The sequence below is a fragment of the Rattus norvegicus genome, chromosome 1, assembly GCF_036323735.1.
Source record: "Rattus norvegicus strain BN/NHsdMcwi chromosome 1, GRCr8, whole genome shotgun sequence".
NCBI lineage: Eukaryota > Metazoa > Chordata > Mammalia > Rodentia > Muridae > Rattus > Rattus norvegicus.
The window spans coordinates 81,873,792-81,900,196 of record NC_086019.1 but is presented as its reverse complement, the minus strand read 5'-3'; the positions used below and the strand labels follow the sequence as shown (position 1 = coordinate 81,900,196).

The following is a 26,405-nucleotide window of genomic DNA, read 5'->3' as shown; positions in this document are numbered from 1 at the left end:
TCAAAACTCAGAGGCCATAGTTGGGCGATTCATTTTCTTTGACCAAAAGACAGAACAGAACTGAGGGGCACAAGTTTTGGTGAAATTCAGCACAAAGGGACTGAGTGTTGGGAAGGCCAGGGAAATCAGCACAGACATGGTAATCAGCCAATGGCTTGGATTCACAGTCTCTGTTATGCACAGTGATAAGATGGCAGCTACAGGGTAAAAGGAGAGAAACATGGTCACTAGGATCAGGATAGTCCGTGTGGCTCTCTTCTCATGTGCAGGCTTTGGGGACAGGCTGTGTCTATGGATGTACTGGACTTGCTGCTTATGCTTGCGTAGGACAAGGACCATGGAGCCACTGGCCAAGGCCATGATGACCAGACATATTGTATCACTTAGGGTTATTATCATTGCTAGTAATACAAAAACAAATCTCTGAGGGGTGGTGGAGTAACAGTATCTCTGGATTCCTTTGGAAGTCAGGTTTTTCGTATTCTGTGGGGCATTTGCAATAATGGTTACATGTATATTGAGCATGAGCTGCAGCATCCAGCAAAGGAAACAGCAGGTGCCAATCCACTTTGAGGATCTAATTCTAAGACTCAGCCACTCAGAAGTATTGGGGTGAAGCTTAATGGCCTGAAAGCCACTGAGGAGGGACGTGGTACTGAGGGAGACACCTCTGGCCACTCTGTACAAACAGAGAACAAATTTGCACCCAGCATCTTCCAGGAAAGATGTCAACCCCAAAGAGGTCACTGTCTGAGGGATCCCTTTGGAGAGAAGGACCAGGTGGTTTGATATGATGAGCTGATTGATAATCAAGTTTGTGGGTCTCACCATTTGTGTAGTGAAAAATGGGAAGTTATACATATGAAAGAGAAAGGAATTGCCTAGGATTCCAGCAGTGGTCTGAATGAGGAACATTATTCCCCAGTTTAAGTCTGTATAAACTACTGTATCCATTTTTATGAGACGGCTCTGAGCTTCCTTTATTTGAATCAGAGAAATATGGAGGTGGGTTGTTACTCATGGTCGACTGAATGAGAAAATTCCCAGAGACTTATGGTATTTGACAAATTTCCTCACAGTTGGTAGTACTGTTTATGATGTTATGATTCTTTAGGAGATGATGACTTGCTGGAGGATGGCCATCACTGGGAGCAAAGGAGGAAGCCCTGAGGATAGCCTGGTCCCACATTCTGTTGTTTTTCTTGCTTGTTTAATCATCCATCCTCCTGTTCTTTTCTCCAATGTTTCTCTGACTGCTTGTGGTACATTCCCCCTCATGATAGATTCTGGAGCCATAAGCAAAAACAAATTCTCTCTTCTCTTATTTGCTTTGGTTATAGTGTTTTATCATAGCACCACAGAAAGCCAGTATTGTTTATTCCCCCCAATTTACAAATGTCTTTTCTATCAAAACCAGATTCTATTGTGAATATCAACATTATGACCAGAGAGACATTTTGGATGTAATGTCATTATGAACAGCAATGCTTGTAGTCACACACTCAAAGTGTTTCACTCTAATCACTAGAAGACTCATTGGCTTGGTTTTACCCTTACGGTGTGCTCTGCCACTGTGGACCTGATAAAGAAATCCTGTGGACTGGGTTCCTTTGAGCAAACAGCAGTGTTTTCAAAGAGAAACATAGTATATGGCACAGATAGATCTCTATTCCTTTATCTTTAAGAAGTAAAAGTAAACCACAAATTCAAAAAATAGCATTTGTGAAGGTCAGTAACCATTCAGAGAAGACAGCATGGAACCAGGCTGTCACAAATGTATCTTCCTTCTTGTCTGTGTTTAGTCGTGTGTCGTAGCACCTAAAGTTCTTGCCAAGCCTGATTACCTGAGTTGGATCCTTTGGATGTATGTGGTAGGAGAACAAACTATAATGCTACAAATGCCTTCCAAATGAACAACATTGCATATCTATACACAAGCATGTACATTGTCAAAACGGGGACAACTGGAGAGATGACTTGGTGTTTAAGAGCACTTCATTCTTCTCAGATGATTTAAGCTTAATACCTAAAACATAGTTTGTGCAGTTCACAACTCCCAGCAATTCCAGCTGCAGGGGTTTATCTATCTCTTTCAGGCTCCATGGGCACTGCATTCAGGTGTACAAGTACCTGCCTATGCATGCAAACACACACAAACATAAATACACACACATATATGAATACAAATATAAGAAATACATCTGGAAAAAAATTAAAGAAGTTCATTTTTATAAACATATAATACCAACATTTGCGTCAAAAATAATTCATAAGTCTAAGGATTAACATTAAAAATATAACCAGCTAGGTAAAGCTCAATTCTCGCATATGAGATGCACAGGCAGACATATCTCCATGAGTTCAAGGCTATCCTGATCAATATAAGGAGCCCAGTCCATCCAGGACTGGGTAGTGACACCCTGTCTCATAAAGCAAATCCGAAGAAAACAAAAACAAGAAAACCACCAAATCATACAGTAGCAAGCCAAACCTTATCCCAGAATTTGGTACTAATCTAGCAGTGAGTTATTGTTTACATTGAGTTTAAGTAGATTTGTTTCAGCACAATTTTACACAATGCAATAATAAAATTAAATACAGGTAAAATGTTAAGAGATATTATTGTAAGTTATTTAACAAGTATATGTTACATGTACTATATGTTTAATATACATACATAGCTTTAAAATGCCTTCAATTTTGGTTTTTGGATCCTGAGATCAGAAACTGCTCCATTGCCTAGGCCCCAAGCTACTGAGGAATCTTAAACTCTACCTCCAGAATGCTCAGAATACTTGTGTGGGCCACCTGTATACATAAGGAATAAATTTATTCCCTCTGTTCACAGAAACAAAAGGAGACACGAAGAGCAGTATACATGTATGGATGGAACCTGGATGAAAACTTAGCACAGAGGAATCCTAATGGCAAAGACTTCAAGTGTATTAAAAGAAATTAATATATATGACTCTAAATTTGCTACTGTTCAGGAACACCCAAGGCTGGGCTGTTTTTCAGTAACAGAACACTTACTTAGAATGCACAGGCCCAGGGTTCAATACTCCTTTTCAAAAAAAAAACTCTAACAAAAACTGCATGACAAAAGCAAAGTCAAGAAAATGACCTTAAAGGAGGAGTATGAATCAAATAGTGGGGAAATTAAGATCATTTTTGACAGCAGAACTAATCTACAGTAAGCATTGATGGTCCCCGATATATAGTAAGTTCATCTTTGTTTGTATGCATGAGACAAAATTACAGGAGTTAGGTTTTTCCAGTGGCATTATTAAAAGTAGAATCAGATGAATCCATGAAATTTAATATGCATTAATTATATGGTACAATATGATGTTAAGTATATATATTTATTATTAAAGAAATGACCAGGTGTGGGGAATCCACCTTTATTTCTAGCATTCCTGAGGCAGAGGCATCAGGTATCCACCAGTTCAAGGCTGGCCTGATCTACACAGGGTGTTTCAAGGCATGCAGGGTCACATTCTTAGAATCTCTCTCAAAATAAACAATTCCCACCTAACTCAGAGATAGAAGAACACTCATCTAAATGATAATGATTTTCCTAAAAATTAAAATAGGATTCACCAAAAGAAGAATTGTCTCTCTTTTTGTAACAAAAATTTGTTTCAAAATTAATTGTATTGTATTAGAAAAAACATTACATAGCTCATATTAAAGTTTGGAAAACACTAAAATCTAGATAAAATTACAGGAAGGTTAAGAGGAGGAAATGCTAAAAGCTTAAATATTTCAAACACATGCATAAACCTTTTGAGACAGTTTCTATCAAGGTTTTATCAATTTGGTCACGAGATAGATCCACAGGTAATATATCTATGGATTGTAGTTCTATGTTCCCCAGAATTCTGCAAATCTCTTAGTGAATTTTCACTGACATTTTTAATACATTTTTGAAAAGATGTCTTTACTTGGATCACGTGGGTCCATGAAATTTTCTATTTCAATGGGATCAGTTGTATCATAAGCTTCATCTTGTTTACCAGAGCAGTAAGAAAGGAGCAGGGGATGTATGGATTTATGGATGTTACAGAAATGCTCAGCATACATCCAGCTAAGAACAGCAAGTTCCCATAAGATAAAAATTTCCCAAAAATCCTTGTACTCTTTAAAGTTGTGCATTGTAGATGACCTAAATCCAATAGTTTCTGGCTAATGCTTGGCAATAGTTAGAGCCTATCTTTAAAAAAAAAGTTTTGTATGTTCATACTTAGCCTTAAAGATTTTTACAGAAAAAAAAAATCTATCAGTAAAGAAGGGGGCAGCTTACCAAGCCATGTTCAGAGGGGTAGTAGCCATCTAAGTCACAGGAAGAACATGAGCACAGGAGGGCATTTCATCCCTGAAATAAATACTAGTCACACCCTGTGGTCATCCTGCTGGGAGGTGATTTTCATTTTACCCTGTAGTGCAGTGAAAGTGTCTGCATGGGGATTAGAAATCCTCTCAGAGAAACAGCTGCACCATGTTCAAATTCCTGAAAGCAGTTAGAGATATTAGTGACAGATCAGGACCCAGCAGGTGATACAGAGAAAACTACCATCTGAGAGTGCTGAAAACACCAGGTGGAATTGTTGAGGTATATGAGAGCACTGAGGTCTAGGGATTGGGAATAGGCTTGGCTGTGAATCTTGCCACCTTGTGGGCTTCACTTGTCATGTATGATTTTTTTTTTGTCAGTCATCATGAGACGTTTATACCATATATCGCTAAAAGGTAGAAAATGGGTTAGGATGTGTAGGGGTGAGCTTTTGGGTCTGACATGTGTTCTTAGATGAAGGGAAGTTATGATCTGACTCTCAGAAGTTAATTTGGAATAACTGTCAGTCATAGTTTTTAGTGTGTTTTGCATGTTACTCATAGTGTATGGGAGGCATCAGTAAGAGATGAGGGACAGAGAAATGGCTTAGTAGTTAAAAGGACTGCTGCCAAGCCCCATTACTTGAGTTTTATCCTCTGTTACTCAGAGTTGGATAGAAAAAAAGACTCGTCACACTGTTCTTCGGCCATCAGTCATACTGTAGGTGTACACGTGTGTGCAACAGGCACACCCACACACTGATACACACAGGAACACTCGCATGTGTACAGACACGTATACATGCACACGCAGAATCTCAGTTATAAGCAAAGTAATCAATTAATGTAATTTTAGAATTAAAATAAGATTAGCTCCTGGGAAAATAACCAAAAGGTGCTTTAACATACAAGAAGGACACATGCGGAGAGACCCAACCGCCTGGTCAGGTGGGCACTCCTGAGGCTGCAGAGCGGAAGAGACCACCAACACTGCTCACCCCTGCCCACATCCCTGGCCCAAGAGGAAACTGTATAAGGCCGCTGGGCTCATGTGGGGGAGGGCCCAGGAGCGGCAGGACCCCTGTGCCTGAGACACCACCAGAACCAGAAGGAAACAGACCGGATAAACAGTTCTCTGCACCCAAATCCCGTGGGAGGGAGAGCTGAACCTTCAGAGAGGCAGACAAGCCTGGGAAACAAGAAGAGACTGCTCTCTGCACACACATCTCGGACGCCAGAGGAAAAAGCCAAAGACCATCTGGAACCCTGGTGCACTGAGGCTCCCGGAAACTGCGGCACAGGTCTTCCTGGTTGCTGCCGCTGCAGAGAGCCCGTGGGCAGCACCCCACGAGCGAACTTGAGCCTCGGGACCACAGGTAAGACCAACTTTTCTGCTGCAAGAAAGCTGCCTGGTGAACTCAAGACACAGGCCCACAGGAACAGCTGAAGACCTGTAGAGAGGAAAAACCACACGCCGGAAAGCAGAACACTCTGTCCCCATAACTGACTGAAAGAGAGGAAAACAGATCTACAGCACTCCTGACACACAGGCTTATAGGACAGTCTAGCCACTGTCAGAAATAGCAGAACAAAGTAACACTAGAGATAATCTGATGGCGAGAGGCAAGCGCAGGAAGCCAAGCAACAGAAACCATGACTACATGGCACCATCGGAGCCCAATTCTCCCATCAAAACAAACATGGAATATCCAAACACACCAGAAAAGCAAGATCTAGTTCCAAAATCATTTTTGATCATGATGCTGGAGGACTTCAAGAAAGACGTGAAGAACTCCCTTAGAGAACAAGTAGAAGCCTACAGAGAGGAATCGCAAAAATGCCTGAAAGAATCGCAAAAATCCCTGAAAGAATTCCAGGAAAACATAAATAAACAAGTAGAAGCCCATAGAGAGGAGACACAAAAATCCCTGAAAGAATTCCAGGAAAACATAAATAAACAAGTAGAAGCCCATAGAGAGGAGACACAAAAATCCCTGAAAGAATTCCAGGAAAACACAATCAAACAGTTGAAGGAATTAAAAATGGAAATAGAAGCAATCAAGAAAGAACACATGGAAACAACCCTGGATATAGAAAACCAAAAGAAGAGACAAGGAGCTGTAGATACAAGCTTCACCAACAGAATACAAGAGATGGAAGAGAGAATCTCAGGAGCAGAAGATTCCATAGAAATCATTGACTCAACTGTCAAAGATAATGTAAAGCGGAAAAAGCTACTGGTCCAAAACATACAGGAAATCCAGGACTCAATGAGAAGATCAAACCTAAGGATAATAGGTATAGAAGAGAGTGAAGACTCCCAGCTCAAAGGACCAGTAAATATCTTCAACAAAATCATAGAAGAAAACTTCCCTAACCTAAAAAAAGAGATACACATAGACATACAAGAAGCATACAGAACTCCAAATAGATTGGACCAGAAAAGAAACACCTCCCGTCACATAATTGTCAAAACACCAAACGCACAAAATAAAGAAAGAATATTAAAAGCAGTAAGGGAAAAAGGTCAAGTAACATATAAAGGGAGACCTATCAGAATCACACCAGACTTCTCGCCAGAAAATATGAAGGCCAGAAGATCCTGGACTGATGTTATACAGACCCTAAGAGAACACAAATGCCAGCCCAGGTTACTGTATCCAGCAAAACTCTCAATTAACATTGATGGAGAAACCAAGACATTCCATGACAAAACCAAATTTACACATATCTTTCCACAAATCCAGCACTACAAAGGATAATAAATGGTAAAGCCCAACATAAGGAGGCAAGCTATACCCTAGAAGAAGCAAGAAACTAATCGTCTTGGCAACAAAACAAAGAGAATGAAAGCACACAAACATAACCTCACATCCAAATATGAATATAACGGGAAGCAATAATCACTACTCCTTAATATCTCTCAATATCAATGGCCTCAACTCCCCAATAAAAAGACATAGATTAACAAACTGGATACACAATGAGGACCTTGCATTCTGCTACCTACAGGAAACACACCTAAGAGGCAAAGACAGACACTACCTCAGAGTGAAAGGCTGGAAAACAACTTTCCAAGCAAATGGTCAGAAGAAGCAAGCTGGAGTACCATTCTATTATCAAATAAAATCAATTTCCAACTAAAAGTCATCAAAAAAGATAAGGAAGGACACTTCATATTCATCAAAGGAAAAAATCCACCAAGATGAACTCTCAATTCTAAATATCTATGCCCCAAATACAAGGGCACCTACATATGTAAAAGAAACCTTACTAAAGCTCAAAGCACACATTGCACCTCACACAATAATAGTGGGAGATTTCAACACACCACTCTCATCAATGGACAGATCATGGAAACAGAAATTAAACAGTGATGTCGACAGACTAAGAGAAGTCATGAGCCAAATGGACTTAACGGATATTTATAGAACATTCTATCCTAAAGCAAAAGGATATACCTTCTTCTCAGCTCCTCATGGTACTTTCTCCAAAATTGACCATATAATTGGTAAAAAAACGGGCCTCAACAGGTACAGAAAGATAGAAATAATCCCATGCGTGCTATCGGACCACCACGGCCTAAAACTGGTCTTCAATAACAATAAGGGAAGAATGCCCACATATACGTGGAAATTGAACAATGCTCTACTCAATGATAACCTGGTCAAGGAAGAAATAAAGAAAGAAATTAAAAACTTTTTAGAATTTAATGAAAATGAAGATACAACATACCCAAACTTATGGGACACAATGAAAGCTGTGCTAAGAGGAAAACTCATAGCGCTGAGTGCCTGCAGAAAGAAACAGGAAAGAGCATATGTCAGCAGCTTGACAGCACACCTAAAAGCTCTAGAACAAAAAGAAGCAAATGCCCCCAGGAGGAGTAGAAGGCAGGAAATATTCAAACTCAGAGCTGAAATCAACCAAGTAGAAACAAAAAGGACCATAGAAAGAATCAACAGAACCAAAAGTTGGTTCTTTGAGAAAATCAACAAGATAGATAAACCCTTAGCCAGACTAACGAGAGGACACAGAGAGTGCGTCCAAATTAACAAAATCAGAAATGAAAAGGGAGACATAACTACAGATTCGGAGGAAATTCAAAAAATCATCAGATCTTACTATAAAAACCTATATTCAACAAAACTTGAAAATCTTCAGGAAATGGACAATTTCCTAGACAGATACCAGGTATCGAAGGTAAATCAGGAACAGATAAACCAGTTAAACAACCCCATAACTCCTAAGGAAATAGAAGCAGTCATTAAAGGTCTCCCAACCAAAAAGAGCCCAGGTCCAGACGGGTTTAGTGCAGAATTCTATCAAACCTTCATAGAAGACCTCATACCAACATTATCCAAACTATTCCACAAAATTGAAACAGATGGAGCACTACCGAATTCCTTCTACGAAGCCACAATTACTCTTATACCTAAACCACACAAAGACACAACAAAGAAAGAGAACTTCAGACCAATTTCCCTTATGAATATCGATGCAAAAATACTCAATAAAATTCTGGCAAACCGAATTCAAGAGCACATCAAAACAATCATCCACCATGATCAAGTAGGCTTCATCCCAGGCATGCAGGGATGGTTTAATATACGGAAAACCATCAACGTGATCCATTATATAAACAAACTGAAAGAACAGAACCACATGATCATGTCATTAGATGCTGAGAAATCATTTGACAAAATTCAACACCCCTTCACGATAAAAGTCCTCGAAAGAATAGGAATTCAAGGCCCATACCTAAACATAGTAAAAGCCATATACAGCAAACCAGTTGCTAACATTAAAGTAAATGGAGAGAAACTTGAAGCAATCCCACTAAAATCAGGGACTAGACTAGGCTGCCCACTCTCTCCCTACTTATTCAATATAGTTCTTGAAGTTCTAGCCAGAGCAATCAGACAACAAAAGGAGATCAAGGGGATACAGATCGGAAAAGAAGAGGTCAAAATATCACTATTTGAAGATGACATGATAGTATATTTAAGTGATCCCAAAAGTTCCACCAGAGAACTACTAAAGCTGATAAACAACTTCAGCAAAGTGGCTGGGTATAAAATTAACTCAAATAAATCAGTAGCCTTCCTCTACACAAAAGAGAAACAAGCCGAGAAAGAAATTTGGGAAATGACACCCTTCATAATAGACCCAAATAATATAAAGTACCTCGGTGTGACTTTAACCAAGCAAGTAAAAGATCTGTACAATAACAACTTCGAGACACTGAGGAAAGAAATTGAAGAAGACCTCAGAAGATGGAAAGATCTCCCATGCTCATGGATTGGCAGGATTAATATAGTAAAAATGGCCATTTTACCAAAAGCAATCTACAGATTCAATGCAATCCCCATCAAAATACCAATCCAATTCTTCAAAGAGTTAGACAGAACAATTTGCAAATTCATCTGGAATAACAAAAAACCCAGGATAGCTAAAGCTATCCTCAACAATAAAAGGACTTCAGGGGGGATCACTATCCCTGAACTCAAGCAGTATTACAGAGCAATAGTGATAAAAACTGCATGGTATTGGTACAGAGACAGACAGATAGACCAATGGAATAGAATTGAAGACCCAGAAATGAACCCACACACCTATGGTCACTTGATTTTTGACAAAGGAGCCAAAACCATCCAATGGAAAAAAGATAGCATTTTCAGCAAATGGTGCTGGTTCAACTGGAGGGCAACATGTAGAAGAATGCAGATCGATCCATGCTTATCACCCTGTACAAAGCTTAAGTCCAAGTGGATCAAGGACCTCCACATCAAACCAGACACACTCAAACTAATAGAAGAAAAACTAGGGAAGCATCTGGAACACATGGGCACTGGAAAAAATTTCCTGAACAAAACACCAATGGCTTATGCTCTAAGATCAAGAATCGACAAATGGGATCTCATAAAACTGCAAAGCTTCTGTAAGGCAAAGGACACTGTGGTTAGGACAAAACGGCAACCAACAGATTGGGAAAAGATCTTTACCAATCCTATAACATATAGAGGCCTTATATCCAAAATATACAAAGAACTCAAGAAGTTAGACCGCAGGGAAACAAATAACCCTATTAAAAAATGGGGTTCAGAGCTAAACAAAGAATTCACAGCTGAGGAATGCCGAATGGCTGAGAAACACCTAAAGAAATGTTCAACATCTTTAGTCATAAGGGAAATGCAAATCAAAACAACCCTGAGATTTCACCTCACACCAGTGAGAATGGCTAAGATCAAAAACTCAGGGGACAGCAGATGCTGGCGAGGATGTGGAGAAAGAGGAACACTCCTCCATTGTTGGTGGGATTGCAGACTGGTAAAACCATACTGGAAATCAGTCTGGAGGTTCCTCAGAAAATTGGACATTGAACTGCCTGAGGATCCAGCTATACCTCTCTTGGGCATATACCCAAAAGATGCCCCAACATATAAAAAAGACACGTGCTCCACTATGTTCATTGCAGCCTTATTTATAATAGCCAGAAGCTGGAAAGAACCCAGATGCCCTTCAACAGAGGAATGGATACAGAAAATGTGGTACATCTACACAATGGAATATTACTCAGCTATCAAAAACAATGACTTTATGAAATTCGTAGGCAAATGGTTGGAAGTGGAAAATATCATCCTGAGTGAGCTAAGCCAATCACAGAAAGACATACATGGTATGCACTCATTGATAAGTGGCTATTAGCCAAAATGCTTGAATTACCCTAGATGCCTAGAACAAATGAAACTCAAGACGGATGATCAAAATGTGAATGCTTCACTCGTTCTTTAAAAGGGGAACAAGAATACCCTTGACAGGGAATAGAGAGGCAAAGATTAAAACAGAAACTGAAGGAACACCCATTCAGAGCCTGCCCCACATGTGGCCCATACATATACAGCCACCCAATTAGACAAGATGGATGAAGCAAAGAAGTGCAGACCGACAGGAGCCGGATGTAGATCGCTCCTGAGAGACACAGCCAGAATACAGCAAATACAGAGGCGAATGCCAGCAGCAAACCACTGAACTGAGAATTGGTCCCCCGTTGAAGGAATCAGAGAAAGAACTGGAAGAGCTTGAAGGGGCTTGAGACCCCAAAAGTACAACAATGTCAAGCAACCAGAGCTTCCAGGGACTAAGCCACTACCTAAATACTATACATGGACTGACCCTGGACTCTGACCCCATAGGTAGCAATGAATATCCTAGTAAGAGCACCAGTGGAAGGGGAAGCCCTGGGTCCTGCTAAGACTGAACCCCCAGTGAACTAGACTATGGGGGGAGGGCGGCAATGGGGGGAGGGTTGGGAGGGGGACACCCATAAGGAAGGGGAGGGGGGAGGGGGATGTTTCCCCGGAAACCGGGAAAGGGAATAACACTTGAAATGTATATAAGAAATACTCAAGTTAATAAAAAAAAATAATAAAAAAAAAGAAAAAAAAAAGAAGGACACATGCTCCACTATCTTTATAGAGCCTTAATTAAAATAGGTGGAAGGTTGAAAAAACCCAGATGTCCTTCAACAGAAAAATAAATACAGAATATGTGGAACATTTATGCAATGTACTGCTCCTCAGCTATTAAAAACAATGTCTACATGAAATTCTTGGACAAATGGATGAAACTAGAAAATATCATCCTGAGTGAGATAACCCAGTCACAAAAGAACACACATGGCATGCACTCACTGATTAATCATTTTCAGTCCCAAAGCTTGAATACTTAAGAAAGAATTCACAGACCATATGAAGCCTAAGAAGAAGGAAGAGAAAAAATGTGAATGTTTCATTCCTCCTTAGAAGGGAGAACAAAATACTCACAGGAGGAATCACAGGGACAAAAAGTGGAGCAAGGACTGAAGAAAAGGTCATCCAGATCCATCCCATATGCAGTGACCCAAACCCAGTCACTATTGCTGATGCCAAGAAGTGCTTGCTGACAGGAGCCAGGTATGGTTGTTTCCTGAGAGGTTCTGCTAGAGCCATACTGATACAGATGAGGATGGTTGCAGCTAACCATTGGACTGAACAAGGGGACCAAATGGAGCAGTTAGAGAAAAGTCCTAAGGATTGGAAGGAGTTTGCAACTCCATAGGAAGAACAAGAGTATCAATCAACCAGAACCCATAAGAGCTCTGAGGAACTAAACCACCAACTAACGAGTACACATGGAGGGACCCATGGCTCCAGCCATATATGTGGCACAAAATGGCATTGTCCAGCATCAATGGAAGGAAATGCCCTTGATCCTGTGAAGTTTTGTTTCACCAATGTAGGGTAATGCCAGGACAATGAGGTTGGAATGGATGGGTGGAATTGGTAACATCCTCAGAGAAGCAGGTGGAGAAAGGAGGGGATATGGGACAGGGGAAAAGAGGAATAACATTTGAAATGTAAATACATAAATTATCCAAGAAAAATAAAATTATTTTTAAAAAAGAGAAGTAAAGAGAACAATACAAAGAATATTTGGAAGAATTAGTTCTTTGGGAAAATTAATGAGATGAAAAAACTGACTCTAAAAATTATCCAACTTTCTCCCAATTTCCATGCAGATACTTATTTTATTGATGGCTCACCTAATGTTATGGGGAAGGATTCATGATCTAGCTATTCATCAATCTATTAATACTTATAGAACTGGCTGTTTTGATTCATCTTCAATGTTTAATTCATACCCTTAAATATCATTTCAGATTCTGCTAATGTTGCAGTGTTATTTCAAAAAGAAGCTCAAACTCATGCACACTCCACCTTCTGTGACTTTACTTCAGAAGGAAGTGAGCAAGCTGATGCAATAACTTTCCCTAGTTTTACTGATTCAGAAGTAGATTGGGGAAGGTATGCATCTGTTATTGCAGATGGACCCACTGAAACATGATGGATATTCCCTATACTCTTTCATCACTTAGCAATCAAGGACATGGCTGGAGGCCAAGGAAACAGTGTAAGTCACTAGAAAGAAAGCAAACCTACAGTTATAGGACATTGTGACATTTGGATCGTATCATCAGAATTCAAATCTGCCCACCAGGGGCCAAATTAAGGCTCTATGTACCAAGAGAGAGATACTTTACTAATTACTGAACCTTGGGACCATAATAGATTTGTTCATTATCTGAAGAAAGAACTGTATTTAATTTTTCCTTGGGATATAAATCACTTCCTATTTTGCATAAGACATTATTAAATTTGTATTTCTATTAGAAGACAAATATGGACTTTTGTTTTACCAGACACCAGAACTACTAATCATATAAGTAACTTTTCTTGGTATCCTTTAGACTTTTCTCATTAATATAAGAATATTAATATATAACAATTTAGCTAATAGTTCCACACATATTTTGGATCTCTGTTTTGGGTGGCAAAGTATAACACAGACTGCTTTTACAGTTCTAATATTATAGTTTGATTTCTTATAAGATACTTGCATATCAAAGGACAAATAAACTTACTAAAATATTTAAAATCAAGATTACTATGAATATCCTGCCATTCAAAACTAAAAAGGGGGCTTATGTTTGAATACAGTCTAAGAATGGACTAATTCAAGGTGAACTCTGTGTGTTTTTTCAGAAAATCCTATGAAAACAAGATGAGAATCTTTTGAATTCAATGTCTTCAAAAACATTAATTTATTCTTGGAATGTGATTTCATGCTCCTCATAGGTGTACCAGATATGAGTGAGTTTACTTCCGATGTTGCCATGCAGACACCTCTATGGAAAAACAAATTTTGCCATGTGTCACTTGTCCTTTATTGCATGACTTAAATATGTCATTCTTCTTAAGCCTCAGAGATAAATAGCAGAAAGAGAAACAACGTGTCCCATTGCTTAATAACATCTGGTCATGGGTGAGTCTGATGATCAGTAATGGAGGAAGAATATTTAAATTTACCATAGCACACAAATGACCATGTAAATTGCCTTTCCCTATAGCAGGGAGAATGGTTCTTCAGAGAAGATTTTATCAGTAATAAGAATAAAGGGCAAAATATTGGGAAGTATGTGTCTAAGGAATGTAAATTTGTTGATTTTGTCAAATATTGTTGAATAGATACCCAGTATGAGGGACATTTCGTAGGAGAAGATAAAGGTTCACACAAGGATCAAGATGGTTTTTGTGGCTCTTTCTTCAGGAAAGACTTTGTGGGAATGCTGAGAAAAGTGTCTGTATTGGATCTGACTCTTGTGCCTATAGAGAATGTTTCCCATGAAGACATTGGCCCAAACCTTGAGACTCGAACACAGAACATCAATGAAACAAAGGAATGAAAGATTTATCAGAGTTATGATTTTGCCAAAAGCTAATGTTGAACACTTCCTCAACTTGATTTTCTTAGTTAAATTTTTGTTATTTTGAGAACCACTTGTATAACTATCCTTATGTTTAGAAGAAGATGCACAAACCGGTTTAGAGAACAGAACCTAAATATGTACTGGGAGGCTGAGTGTGAAAACTTCATCTAACTGAGTGTCTGTAGCTGATTGTGATTGCTTGGATGGAACTCAAGAGGCAGGTGCTGTGCAGGGAAACACCCTGGGACTCTTGATTTCTGTAGAGAGTATGTTTACATAAGAGATCATCCCAAAGACACTGCAACTCCAGTTCTACCATTATGTGAGGTGTTATTCTTGAGATAATGACCAAGAAATTGGCTAAAGTCAGATGTTTTAAAATCTGGTCTTTAGGTGCCCATCTTTTCCCAGTGAATATGGAAAATGTGGCCAAGATTCCGGAAGAAAAAAAAACTGCATGCTCTCTTATATTTTCAGGTCTTAACTTTTACTATATGTTTATGCTGTTGTTTATATAGGGCTTAACATTAGAGAGATAATCTGAAAAAAGTGAAAAGAGGTACTGAAGAAGTGGGTTGGGCCAATAAAACACACAAGTAAAGTCAGAGCTGAAGAGCAGCTGTTGGAGATAGACCGGTGCAAGGGGGAGTGCAGAGATGGAGAGGAGAATCATCAATAATTAACTACAGTTTAGAAAAACAAATGAAGCAGCGTGCATTGCTTAGTACATGAAGGAGGATTGCTCTGCTGCATTATCACCGGAGTGCTACAGATAGCAGGTAGAAATGACACAGGCTCATAGCAATTGATGGTAAATATATCTCTCACAGTGATGAACTATTCTTCTTCCGGTGGGTGAAAAAACATACATTATAGTACAGTTTAGTATGGTGTGGTGTGGTGGTGGTGGTGGTAGTTGGGGTGGTGGTGGTGATGTGGGTATGTGTTTGTGTGTGTGTAGTCTGAGGATATAATAATAATAGTAGCTCCTGATAGATTTTCTTTCCAGAGTGTCTAAACATTGTATTATTGCAACGACAATAGCGATGCATAACTATAATCCTGCATCCTCAAAAATGGGGATGCAAATCTTCACTTGCACTTACTATTGGTGTGTCTCCCACATGACAATCAACCACATACATATGTGTGAGCCTAGGTGCCAATTTTACTGAAAAAGAAGTCAATAAGTCTAAAAGTCCATTTTATCTCAAGGTTTATAATCCACCAAGATACAATATCATAATATAAAATATGATGGGTTAATATTGTGGGAGTGAAAAATGTTTGTAGATTCATATTCTGTCTTCACAGATTCTCTAGTGCTTTTCCTAAACTATTTTCCAATAGATTCTTCTAAGTTTTCTGAATGAATTGAGTGTAGTAATGTAAACAAAGACTTAATCCATCCTGTAATTCAGCTATTTAAAGAAACATACAAACAAACCAGAAAAAAAGGGGTTAAAAAACTGTCCCAAGAGACACAAAAACTTGTGAGCAAGATGAATGGAAAGGTTAAATAGTTCAAACAAGAGGCCGAGACAAATAATGAAGAATGAGATATAGTAAAAAAAAATGAATTTTACTACCATGTAATTTTTATCACAATTGCTCCAAGGTAGAGTTTGTGGTCATGGGCAGAGATTACCCCAGCTGTTGTTTTATTTTTAATTTTTTTTAACAATCCTGGGTTCTTTGCTTTTCCAGATAAATTTGAGAATTGCTTTTTCCATGTCTTTGTAGAATTATATTTGGATTTTGATGGAGATTGCACTGAATCTGTAGATTGCCTTTGGTAGGATGACCATTTTTACTATGTTAATTCTGTGAATATATGAGAATGGGAGATCTCTCTATTTTCTGAGATTTTCTTTAATTACTGTCTTGAGAAACTTGAAGTTAATAATTTATAGATCTTTCATCTGTTTGGTTAGAGTTACCCTAAGATATTATTTGTGGCTATTGCCAGGGGAGTTGTTTCCCTAATTTCTTTGTCAGCAGGTTTATCATTTGTATAAAGGAAGGCTACTGATTTATTTGAGTTAATTTTACATCCAGTCACTTTCCTGAAGTTGTTTAGCGGCTGGAGACATTCCCTGGTAGAATTTTTGTGGTTGCTTTTGTATACTATTATATCATCTTCAAATATTGATACCTTCATTTTTTTCTTTGCCAATTTTTATCACCTTCATCTGTTTTTGTTGTCTTATTGTTCTAGCTAGTATGTAGAGTGCTGTATTGAATAGATATGGGGAGAGTGGGAACCCTTGTCCTGTCCCCAATTCTAGTGGGATTGCTCAAGTATCTTTCCATTTAATTTCATATTGCCTTTGGTTTGCTGCATATTGCTTTTGTTATGTTTAGGTATGGGCCTTGCATTCCTGATCTCTTCAAACCTTTTAACATGAGGGGGTGTTGAATTTTGTCAAATGTTTTTTCTGCATCTCAGGTGATGAGCATCTGACTTTTTTATTTGAGTTTGTTTATATAGTGGATTACCTTTACAGATTTTCATATATTGAACCAACCTTGGGATGAATCCTAGTTGATTGTGAAGAATGATGGTTTTGATGTGCTCTTGGATTTAGTTTGCAAGAATTTTATTGAGAATTTTGGCATTGATATTCATATGTAGGATAGGTGTGAAGTTCTCTTTTTTGTTGAGTCCTTATGTGGTTTAGGTATCAGAGTAATTGTAGCTTCATAGAATGACTTAGATAATGTTCCTTCTGTTTCTATTTTATGGAATAGTTTGAGTAATATTGGTATTAGGTCTTCCTTGAAGGTCTGGTAGAACTGTGAACTAAATCCATGTGGCCCACGGCATTTTTTTTTTTTTGGTTAGGAGGTTTTTTTTTGTTTTGTTTTGTTTTGTTTTGTTTTGTGTTTTTTTCATGACTTCTATTTCTTTTGGGAATATGGGCCTGTTGACATAATTTACCTGCTCTTGATTTAACTTTGTTATGTGGTATCTGTCTAGGAAACCATCCATTTCATGTAGATTTTAAAGTTTTGTTGAGTATAGCCTTTTGTAGTAGGATCTGATGATTTTTATAATGTCCTCAGATTCTGTCGTTATGTCTCCCTTTTCATTTCTGATTTTGTTAATTTGGATACTCTGTGCCCTCTTGTTAGTCTGATTAAGGCTTTATCTATCTTGTTGATTTTCTCAAAGAACCAGCTCCTTTTCTTTTTGATGATTCATTGTATAGTTCTCTTTGTTTCTCCTTGGTTGATTTCATCCCTAGTTTGATTATTACCTGCCACCTACTGATCTCAGGTGAGTTTCCTTATTTTTGTTCTACTGCTCTCAGGTGTGCTGTTAAGTTGCTAGTGTAAGATCTCTCCAGTTTCTTTACCAGTGCATTTAGTGTTATGAATTTTCCTCTTAGCACTGCTTTTATTGTGTTTCATGACACAATATGATGTATCAATATTTTCATTAAATTCCAGGAAGTTTTTATTTCTATTTTTATTTCTTCCCTGACCAAGTTATTATTGAATAGAGAGTTATTCAATTTCCACATGTATATAGGCTTTCTGTTGGTTTTGCTGTTATTGAAGACCAGCCTTAGGCCCTGGTGGACTGATAGGATGCATGGGATTATTTCAGTCTTCTTGCATCTGTTTAGGTTTGTTTTGTAACCAATAATATGATCTATTTTTGATACGGTACCATAAGGTGCTAAGAAGAAGGTGTATTCTTTTGTTTTAGTGTGTAATATTCTTTAGATATCTGTTAAATCCATTTGATTCATAACCTCTATTAGTTTCACTCTGTTTCTGTTTAGTTTCTGTTTCCATGAGCTGCCCATTTGTGAGAGTGGGTTGATGTCTCCTACTATTATTGTGTGGGGTTCAATGTGTATTGAGCTTTAGTAGAATTTCTTTTATGGATGTGGGTACCCTTGCATTTGGGGCATAGATGTTCAGAACTGAGACTTTCTTTTGGTGGATTTTCCCTTTGATCAATATTAAGTGTCCTTTCTCACCACAATTGAAATTTTGGTTGAAATTCTATTTTATTGGATATTAGGATGGCTACTCCAGCTTGTTTCTTAGGACCATTTGCTTGGAAGACCTTTTTCCATTTTTCTTTCTGGCGAACAGGTTGAACAATGAAACAGAATTGAAGGTGCAGAAATAAAAACCATACACTTATGTGCAATTGTTCTTTGACAAATAAGCCAAGAATATAAAATGGAAAAAAGAAAACTTCTTCCATAAATGGTGCTTCAGATATAAATAGCAGAAAGAGAAATAAGAAAGTCAGGTATTATAGAAGAATTATGCACACCCAGACTAATCAAACAGCCGTCACTCACAAATGCAATCAATACAGCTGTTGTCCAGGGCTAAGGTTAGGATAAATGGGAATAACATTTTTACAAAGAGTTGACTCTGGAATTCTGAGATGTCTTCATCTAAGACTGCTGTGGGCAGTCCTTAATTTCTGTTGACAGATTCCCTGGAGAGATGTGTCTCTTGCTTTTTAGTGTCCCAGAGAAGATCCCTGTATTGTATCCTGTCCCTAGCAGGGTTAAACTCAGGTTGTTATTCTTGGTGGCAATTACCTTTACATGTTGAGCCATCTCTGTGTTGCCAGTTTCTTTCTTGCTTTTGCTTATAAACCCAAAGCACCAATGAGACCCACATTAGGTTCTAATCATGCACGTAATAGCTGTTAATTAAAACTACTCCAAATTCACTTTTGAGAGTCAGAGCATCACTTCCTGTCTTTTTGTCTGGGAACAAATATCAGCCAGAACAGTTCATTCCAACCCGAGAAGTTCATCTTCCCACTTCTAGATATGCATCATGAAAATTTCTTAGGAGTGATAAATAAACACATATGGGAATTAAATCCCTCAAGGTGGCAAGATACACAGTCAAGCTTATTTCTACTCCCTAGAACTCAGTGCCCTTGTATACCCAATCAATTTCACAAGGTGTTCTTTAGCCATTCGATATGATGTTTTTCTCTGTATCCCCTGACCTGGCTTGACACTAATAACTCCCATTGCTCTCAGAAATTTGAACATGGTGTAAGTGTTTCTCTGAGATGATTTTTAATTCCTATGCAGACACTGTCACTGCACTAAGGGATAAAATGATAATCACTTTCCTCAAGGATGACCTCATGGTGTGACAAGTCTTTATCTCAGGAATGAAATGTTCTCCTGTGAATATGATCTCAGTATGACCAAAGTGGCTACTGCCTCACAGAATATGGCTTGGTAAGTTGACTCCTTTTTCATAGATCTCTTTCTCTGGAACTGTCTTAAGGAGTATAGGGTAGATATGCAGAATTTTGAGACAGTTGTAGTAATATTGTCCTGAGTTGACCAGAACTCATGGGTTGACATGGTCCAATTATTTCAGTGTACATCTTTGCAAGTCTGGCTTGGAAACTTACACATATGGTCCATGCTGTGCTCAGTTAGCTCTGTGAACATTCCTCTGAGTGTTTTCAATATGACCCACAGAACCATACACCCTTGTTTTCGTACTGGCCCTTTGTAGCAGGATAAATCTCATTAATCCATTATTTCATTGTCACAAATCCTTCTAAGATCATGTGATGAAGGTAAATACACATTTTTATAAAAGAAAAGTGTCATCCCAAATTGACTAAGATAATTTTAGGATTCTAGTTAGGAAGAATTACAGTGTATAGATACATTACCAGTGGCTTCATCATGGGACCATACTGACAGTGCCTTGATAGCCCTTAATGCACTGTACCAGTCTCAAGATTATCAGGGCTTCCCCAATCCTATCTTTATTTTTTATTGGATATTTTTTGTGTTTACATTTCATATATTATCTGCTTTACCAGTTTTTCCTCCAGAAACCCCCATCTCATCCCCTCTACCCCTGCCTTTTTGAAGGTACTCCATCTCCCACTCACTCACTCCCACTTCACTACCCTAGCATTCCTCTAGACTAGGGAATTGATCCTTCTAAAATGCCCAACAAATGGGAGGGAGGACCTTTAGAGACCACATCCAGAGGTTAGGCGAGGCCTCAGGTTGGGGGAAGGGCCCACTCACTCATGTCCAAATTTTAGCTCCTGTCTAAAAGTAATACAGGTACAAAGTGAGGAGCAGAGATGGAAGGAATGGTCACCTAGAGATCCATCCCATATACAGACAACAAACCCAGACACTGTTGTGGATAGCGAGAGCCTGAGAGCTTGCTCAGTGTTTCCTGAGAGGCTCTGCCAGAGCCTGAGAAATACAGAGGTGGATGCTCACAGCCAACCATTGGACAGAGCACGGGGACCACATTGGAGGTATTTTAGAAAGGACTGAAGGAGCTGAAGCAGTGTGCAACCCCATAGGAATAACAATAATCTCAAACAACCAGACCTACTGGAGCTCCCAAGGAGTAAATTTGCCATCCTATCTTGAGGCTGTGAAAACATACTTTTTCTGACCACACATTTGAAATCCATTTTCCTGTCCAAATTCTAGAAAACATGTCTAGCTTATTCCTTACTCATTTCTCCACTGGTAACCCTTTAAAAAGAAAAAGAGGAAGTTGTTTGTGTTTGCATGAATGACTTCTGTTATTAAATGATATAGGTTATCTGGGATCCTAGCAGGTCAAAGGGTCACATATTGTCATTGGTTCAGTGTTTGCCTCTAGTGTCCACAGTTCACTGCTGAGGATATTTACTCACAGATGTATGAATATCTTCCATTGCCTCTAACACTGCAAATTAATCTGCCTACTTTTAATTATGCAAAGATTTATTTTTGCAGTGCTAAGGATTGGACTGGAGACTTGTGAATTTTGGGCAAGCATTCTACTCCTGACCTTCTCACCTTGGCCATAGTGAGAATTAATACATTTGTTTGAAATATTTCAGTTTTTTTCATATCCTTCTCTTAAACTACCAGTATTTGATCTAGACTTTAATATTTCCAAAACTTCCACCCAGTTACATAACTTCTTGTGATGTAATAGCATTAATTTTTAAACAAATGAAATTTTGTTTCAAAATGGACAATTATTGTTTCAGAACTTAATCAACCAAATAGTACCCATGGCTCCAGTCACATATGTAGTACAGGATGGTCTTGTCAGGCATTGGTGGGAGGAGAAGCCCTCAGTCCTATGAAGGCTCTATGCCCCAGTGAAGGGGAATGCCAGGGAGGGAATAGTGTAGGGAGTTGGTGGCTGGTTAGGTGTCTTAGTCAGTGTTTCTATTCCTGAACAAAACATCACGAACAAAGAATCAAGTTGGGGAAGAAAGGGTTTATTCACCTTATACTTCCACATTCTGTTCATCTCCAAAGGAATTCAGGACTGGAACTCAAGCAAGTCAGGAAGCAGGCCCTGTTGCAGAGGCCATGGAGGGATGTGTCTTACTGGCTTCCTTCCCTGGCTTGCTTGGCTTGCTCTCTTATAGAACCCAAGACTACCAGCTCTGGGACAGCTCCACCCATAATGGGCTGGGTCCTCCCCACTTGATCACTAGTTGAGAAAATGCCTTACAGCTGGGTCTCATGAAGGCACTTTCTAAACTGAGGCTCCTTTCTCTGTGATAACTTCTGTTTGTGTCCAGTTGACACATAAAACCAGCCAGTACAGTAAGGGACCACCCTCATGGAGGAATGAGGTGGGGTGTTGTGATAGGGAGTTTTTGGAGGGGAAACCAGAAAGGGGAATAATATGTGAAATGTAGATAAAGAAAATATCCAATAAAAATAAAATAAATCTAAAAAGAAAAATAACCATTATATTTCTGTGATTTTTTTCTATTTCTTATTTGGGCTGGCATTGCTGGGTTTGAGACAGGTTCTCACAATCTATCCCTGACTGGCCTGATATTCCTTGTGTAGATCAGGTGAACCTTGCACTGGCAGATATCTCCTGCTTCTGATTCAAGAATTCTAGAGATGGATTCCATCCACCTGGCTACATTTTCTATTTTAATTCCACAATACTTCAAATAATGCAACTCGAATAACCTAAATAAGTCCTGCAATTTTGTCTAATAGGTTAACAGAAATATGAACTTAATATATAAAGTGAAACCTAAAAACTTGGTGGAGATAGAGCTCTGCTTCCAAGAGAGATCTTGATTTCCCTTATTTGTCTTTTATTCTTCCTTCAAGGCCAGTTTCTTGACTTTGCTTTTATTATACAGTGTTTGTCTGCTTTTGTGTGTGTGTGTGTGTGTGTGTGTGTGTGTGTGTGTGTGTATGATTATGAGTATTGAACTCTGGGTCTTGTGCATTCTAAACAAGTGCTTGATTACTAATGAGTTATTCTAGACACAAGTTTTGGTATTATATTTATTTAAGAAAATACAGTTTTATCCTATATATCTTTACCATATTATTTCTTCTATTCTCATTTGTGTCTGTGTGGTGTGCACATATGTGAATACACATACATATTTGTACAATTGAGTGTAGTGTCCAGGGAGTCCAAAAGAGACAAACACCTTGAGCTGAAGTTACTGGAAGCTGTGAACTTGACAAAGTGTGTGCTTGGAACTAAATTTGGATTCTCTAAAAATGTCTGAGGTGATCTTAAGCAACAAGTCATCTCTGCACTCTCTAGCTATATTTATAACATACCTGTTTGTTTGCACGTATGCAATGTTTTCATTTGGAAGGCATTTGTATTATTTTAGTTTGTTCTCCTACCACATACTTCCAAAGGATCCAACCCAGGTGATAAAGCCTGGTGCCAGCTTTATCCACTAAGGCATAATCTTCTAAGGACATACAAGAAGGAAGATACCTTTGGGGTAGCTTGGCTCCATACTGTCTTCTCTGCATTGCTTACTGAATTTCACAAAACTGTTTCTGAAAGTGATGATTTACTTAAACATTTTAAAGGAAAAAGATGAAAAATTGATCTGTGCCAAATGTGATTTTTCTCTTTGTAAAAACTGGTGTTTCCTCAAAGGAACATGGTAAACTGCACTTCATTATTGGGTATAGTGCTGTACAGAACTTTGTCAGAACAAGACCAAGCCCTGATGATTGTAGGTTTGAGTGTGTGCCTACCGAAAATGGTCCTCAAATTCAAAAACGGTCTGCTCCTAATGTTAATTTTCATGACAAACATTGGTTTTGATAGAAAAGACATTTCTAGATGAGAGAGGAGTAAACTATACTGGCTTTATCTGATGCTGTGACAAAAATTGTGACCAAATATAAGGTAGAGTAAAGAGAATTTTTTTCTCTTATTGCTCCAGAATGATGTATTATGCAATGAAAGATAACTAAACGATAAAAAAAGTGTGGAGGATGCAATGAGAGTCTAGGTGATTAAACACACAAGAAAAACAATAGAATAGGGTGCCAGGCTATCTACACTTAGGGCTTCTTTCCTTCGTCCAAGTGATGGCAGTCCTCCAGCAAGGCATCATCCCCTAAAGGATCATAATGTCATAAACAGTTCCCATAGGTCTGAATCTCCCTCCAACTTAGTGTTGCCCTGCATAAGCATAAGTACCCCTATGTTGGCTTAAATTGTGTACTGCAGTTTGTGACTGCAACAATGCTATACCTGGAGAGGGAAAAGTTGAACTAGGGAGATTTGTGGAATTGACAGGGTATAGAAACAGAGGCATAGGCATGGGTGCCACAGATGTTCTGCTGCAGAGCTGTGGGTGAGAAGGGGAGAATCAATATAGGGGAAAAATAAATTGTACTCGGATTTGAAGCTAGGGTCCACTTTACCTAAATTCAGACTTTAAGTTGATAAATAGCTGAGGATATGCTTGTATTCCAAGTCCAATGTTTTAGGATCAAGAGTGGGAACATCACAGGATTATATAAAAAATATATGGAATTTTGAGGAAATGAATATGCATTTGTTTACATTTTAAACAATGTTTAGAGACAAGCAACAAGAAGCAAATATTACCTTTTTATTTAATATCATATTGCAAAGTTTTTATAGGTAAGCAAGCATGAAAATAAAAATATAAGTCTGTAAATATTAGGAAAAGGTGACTACATAAAAGGGCACATGTTCTCAAAGAATATTAAAATGCAAAGACCGTAGGTGGATTTTGTCTTTCCTTTATATTAGAAATGAAGCAACAGCGAGAAGTATGAGAATAAGTGCAAATGAATACAAAGGGGCTGAGTGTTGGAAAGCCAAGTGACATCAGTATACAGCTGTTTAGCAGCCGGGGGGTTGGGTTCTCAGTCTGGGTTATGCAAAGTGATAAGATGGAAGATAGAGAGTAAAAGGAGAGAAACATGGTCACCAGGAGCAGGATAGTCCATGTGGCTCTGTCTTCACGGGCAGACTTTGAGGATAGGTTATGGCTATGGATGTACAATACTCGTTGCTTGTGTTTGTGTAGGACAAGGATCATGGAGCCACTGGCCCAGGCCATGAAGAACAGACACATTATATCATTCAGGGGTAAAATCACTCCTGCTACAAAGAAAATGAAACTCTCAGGCCCGGCGGTGGAACAGTATCTGTGGAGTCCTTTGGAAGTCAGGTTTTTACTATTCTGTGTGGCACTTACAATATTTGGTACATGGATGTTGACTATGAGCTGCAGCATCCAGCAAAGGAAACAGCAGGTGCCAATCCACTCTGAGGAACTAATTCTGAGGCTCAGCCACCCTGAGGTATTAGGGTGAAGCTTAATGGCCTGAAAGCCACTGAGGAGGGAGGTAGTAATGAGGGAGACACCTCTGGCCACTCTGTACAAGTAGAGAATGGATTTGCACCCAGCATCCCCAAGTAAGGTGCCAACCCCAAAGTGGTCACTGTTTGAGGAATCCCTTTGGAGAGAAGAACCAAGTTGTTTGTTACAATGAGCTGATTGAGAATCAAGTTCCTGGGTCGCATCACCTGTGTAGTGAAAAATGGGAAGTTATACTGATGAAAGAGGAAGGTATTGCCAAGGATTCCAGCAGTGGTCTGAATAAGGAACATCATTCCCCAGTTTAAGTGAATTGTAACGAAGACATCCATTTCTAGGAGAGAACTTTGAGCTTCCTTTATTTGAATCAGAGAAATATGGAGATGGGTAGTTAATTATGGTCATTTAAATGAGAAACTTCCCAGACATTTATAGTATTTGAAATGTTTCTTCACAGTTTGGTGGAACTGTTTATGACATTATGATCCTTTAGGGGATGATGCCTTGCTGGAGGACTGTCATCACTCGGATGATGGAAAGAAGCCTTGAGTGTGGATAGCGTGGCCCCTATTCTGTTGTTTTTCTTGTGCGTTTAATCACCTAGCCTCTCATTGCTCCATCCACACTTTTTTTTTGATGGTTTTGTTATCTTTCATTGCATAATACATCATTCTGGAGCAATAAGAGAAAAAAATTCTCTTTTCTCTACCTTATGTTTGGTTCCAATTTTTGTCACAGCATCAGTTAAAGACAGTATAGTTTACTCCTCTGTCATCTAGAAATGTCTTTTCTATCAAAACCAATGTTTGTCGTGAAAATTAACATTAGGAGCAGACTGGTTTTGGACTTTGAGCACCATTTCCAGTTGGCGCACAGTCAAAGCTACAATCTTCAGAGCATTGGTCTTGCTCTGACCAAGTGCTGTACAGTTCTGTACCTGATAATGAAGTGCAAGTTTACCGTGTTCCTTTGAGGAAACACCAGTTTTTACAAAGAGAAAATCACTTTTGGCACAGATCAATTTTTCATCTTTTTTTTCTTTAAAATGTTTAAGTAAACCATCAATTTCAGAAACAGCCTTGTGAAATGCAGTAAGCAATGCAGAGAAGACAGTATGGAGCCAAG

General features: G+C 38.7%; 1 protein-coding gene and 2 pseudogenes across 1 annotated transcript; all 3 read right to left on the bottom strand.

The window, feature by feature from the left end:
* Positions 1-954, bottom strand: Vom1r53 (vomeronasal 1 receptor 53). The gene has a single exon (XM_039097314.1). The coding sequence runs from the start codon at positions 952-954 to the stop codon at positions 1-3; it is 954 nt and encodes a 317-aa protein (XP_038953242.1).
* A 13,239-nt stretch (positions 955-14,193) lies between these two features.
* On the bottom strand, positions 14,194-22,098 carry Vom1r4-ps3 (vomeronasal 1 receptor 4, pseudogene 3; annotated as a pseudogene).
* Positions 24,660-25,612, bottom strand: Vom1r-ps59 (vomeronasal 1 receptor pseudogene 59; annotated as a pseudogene).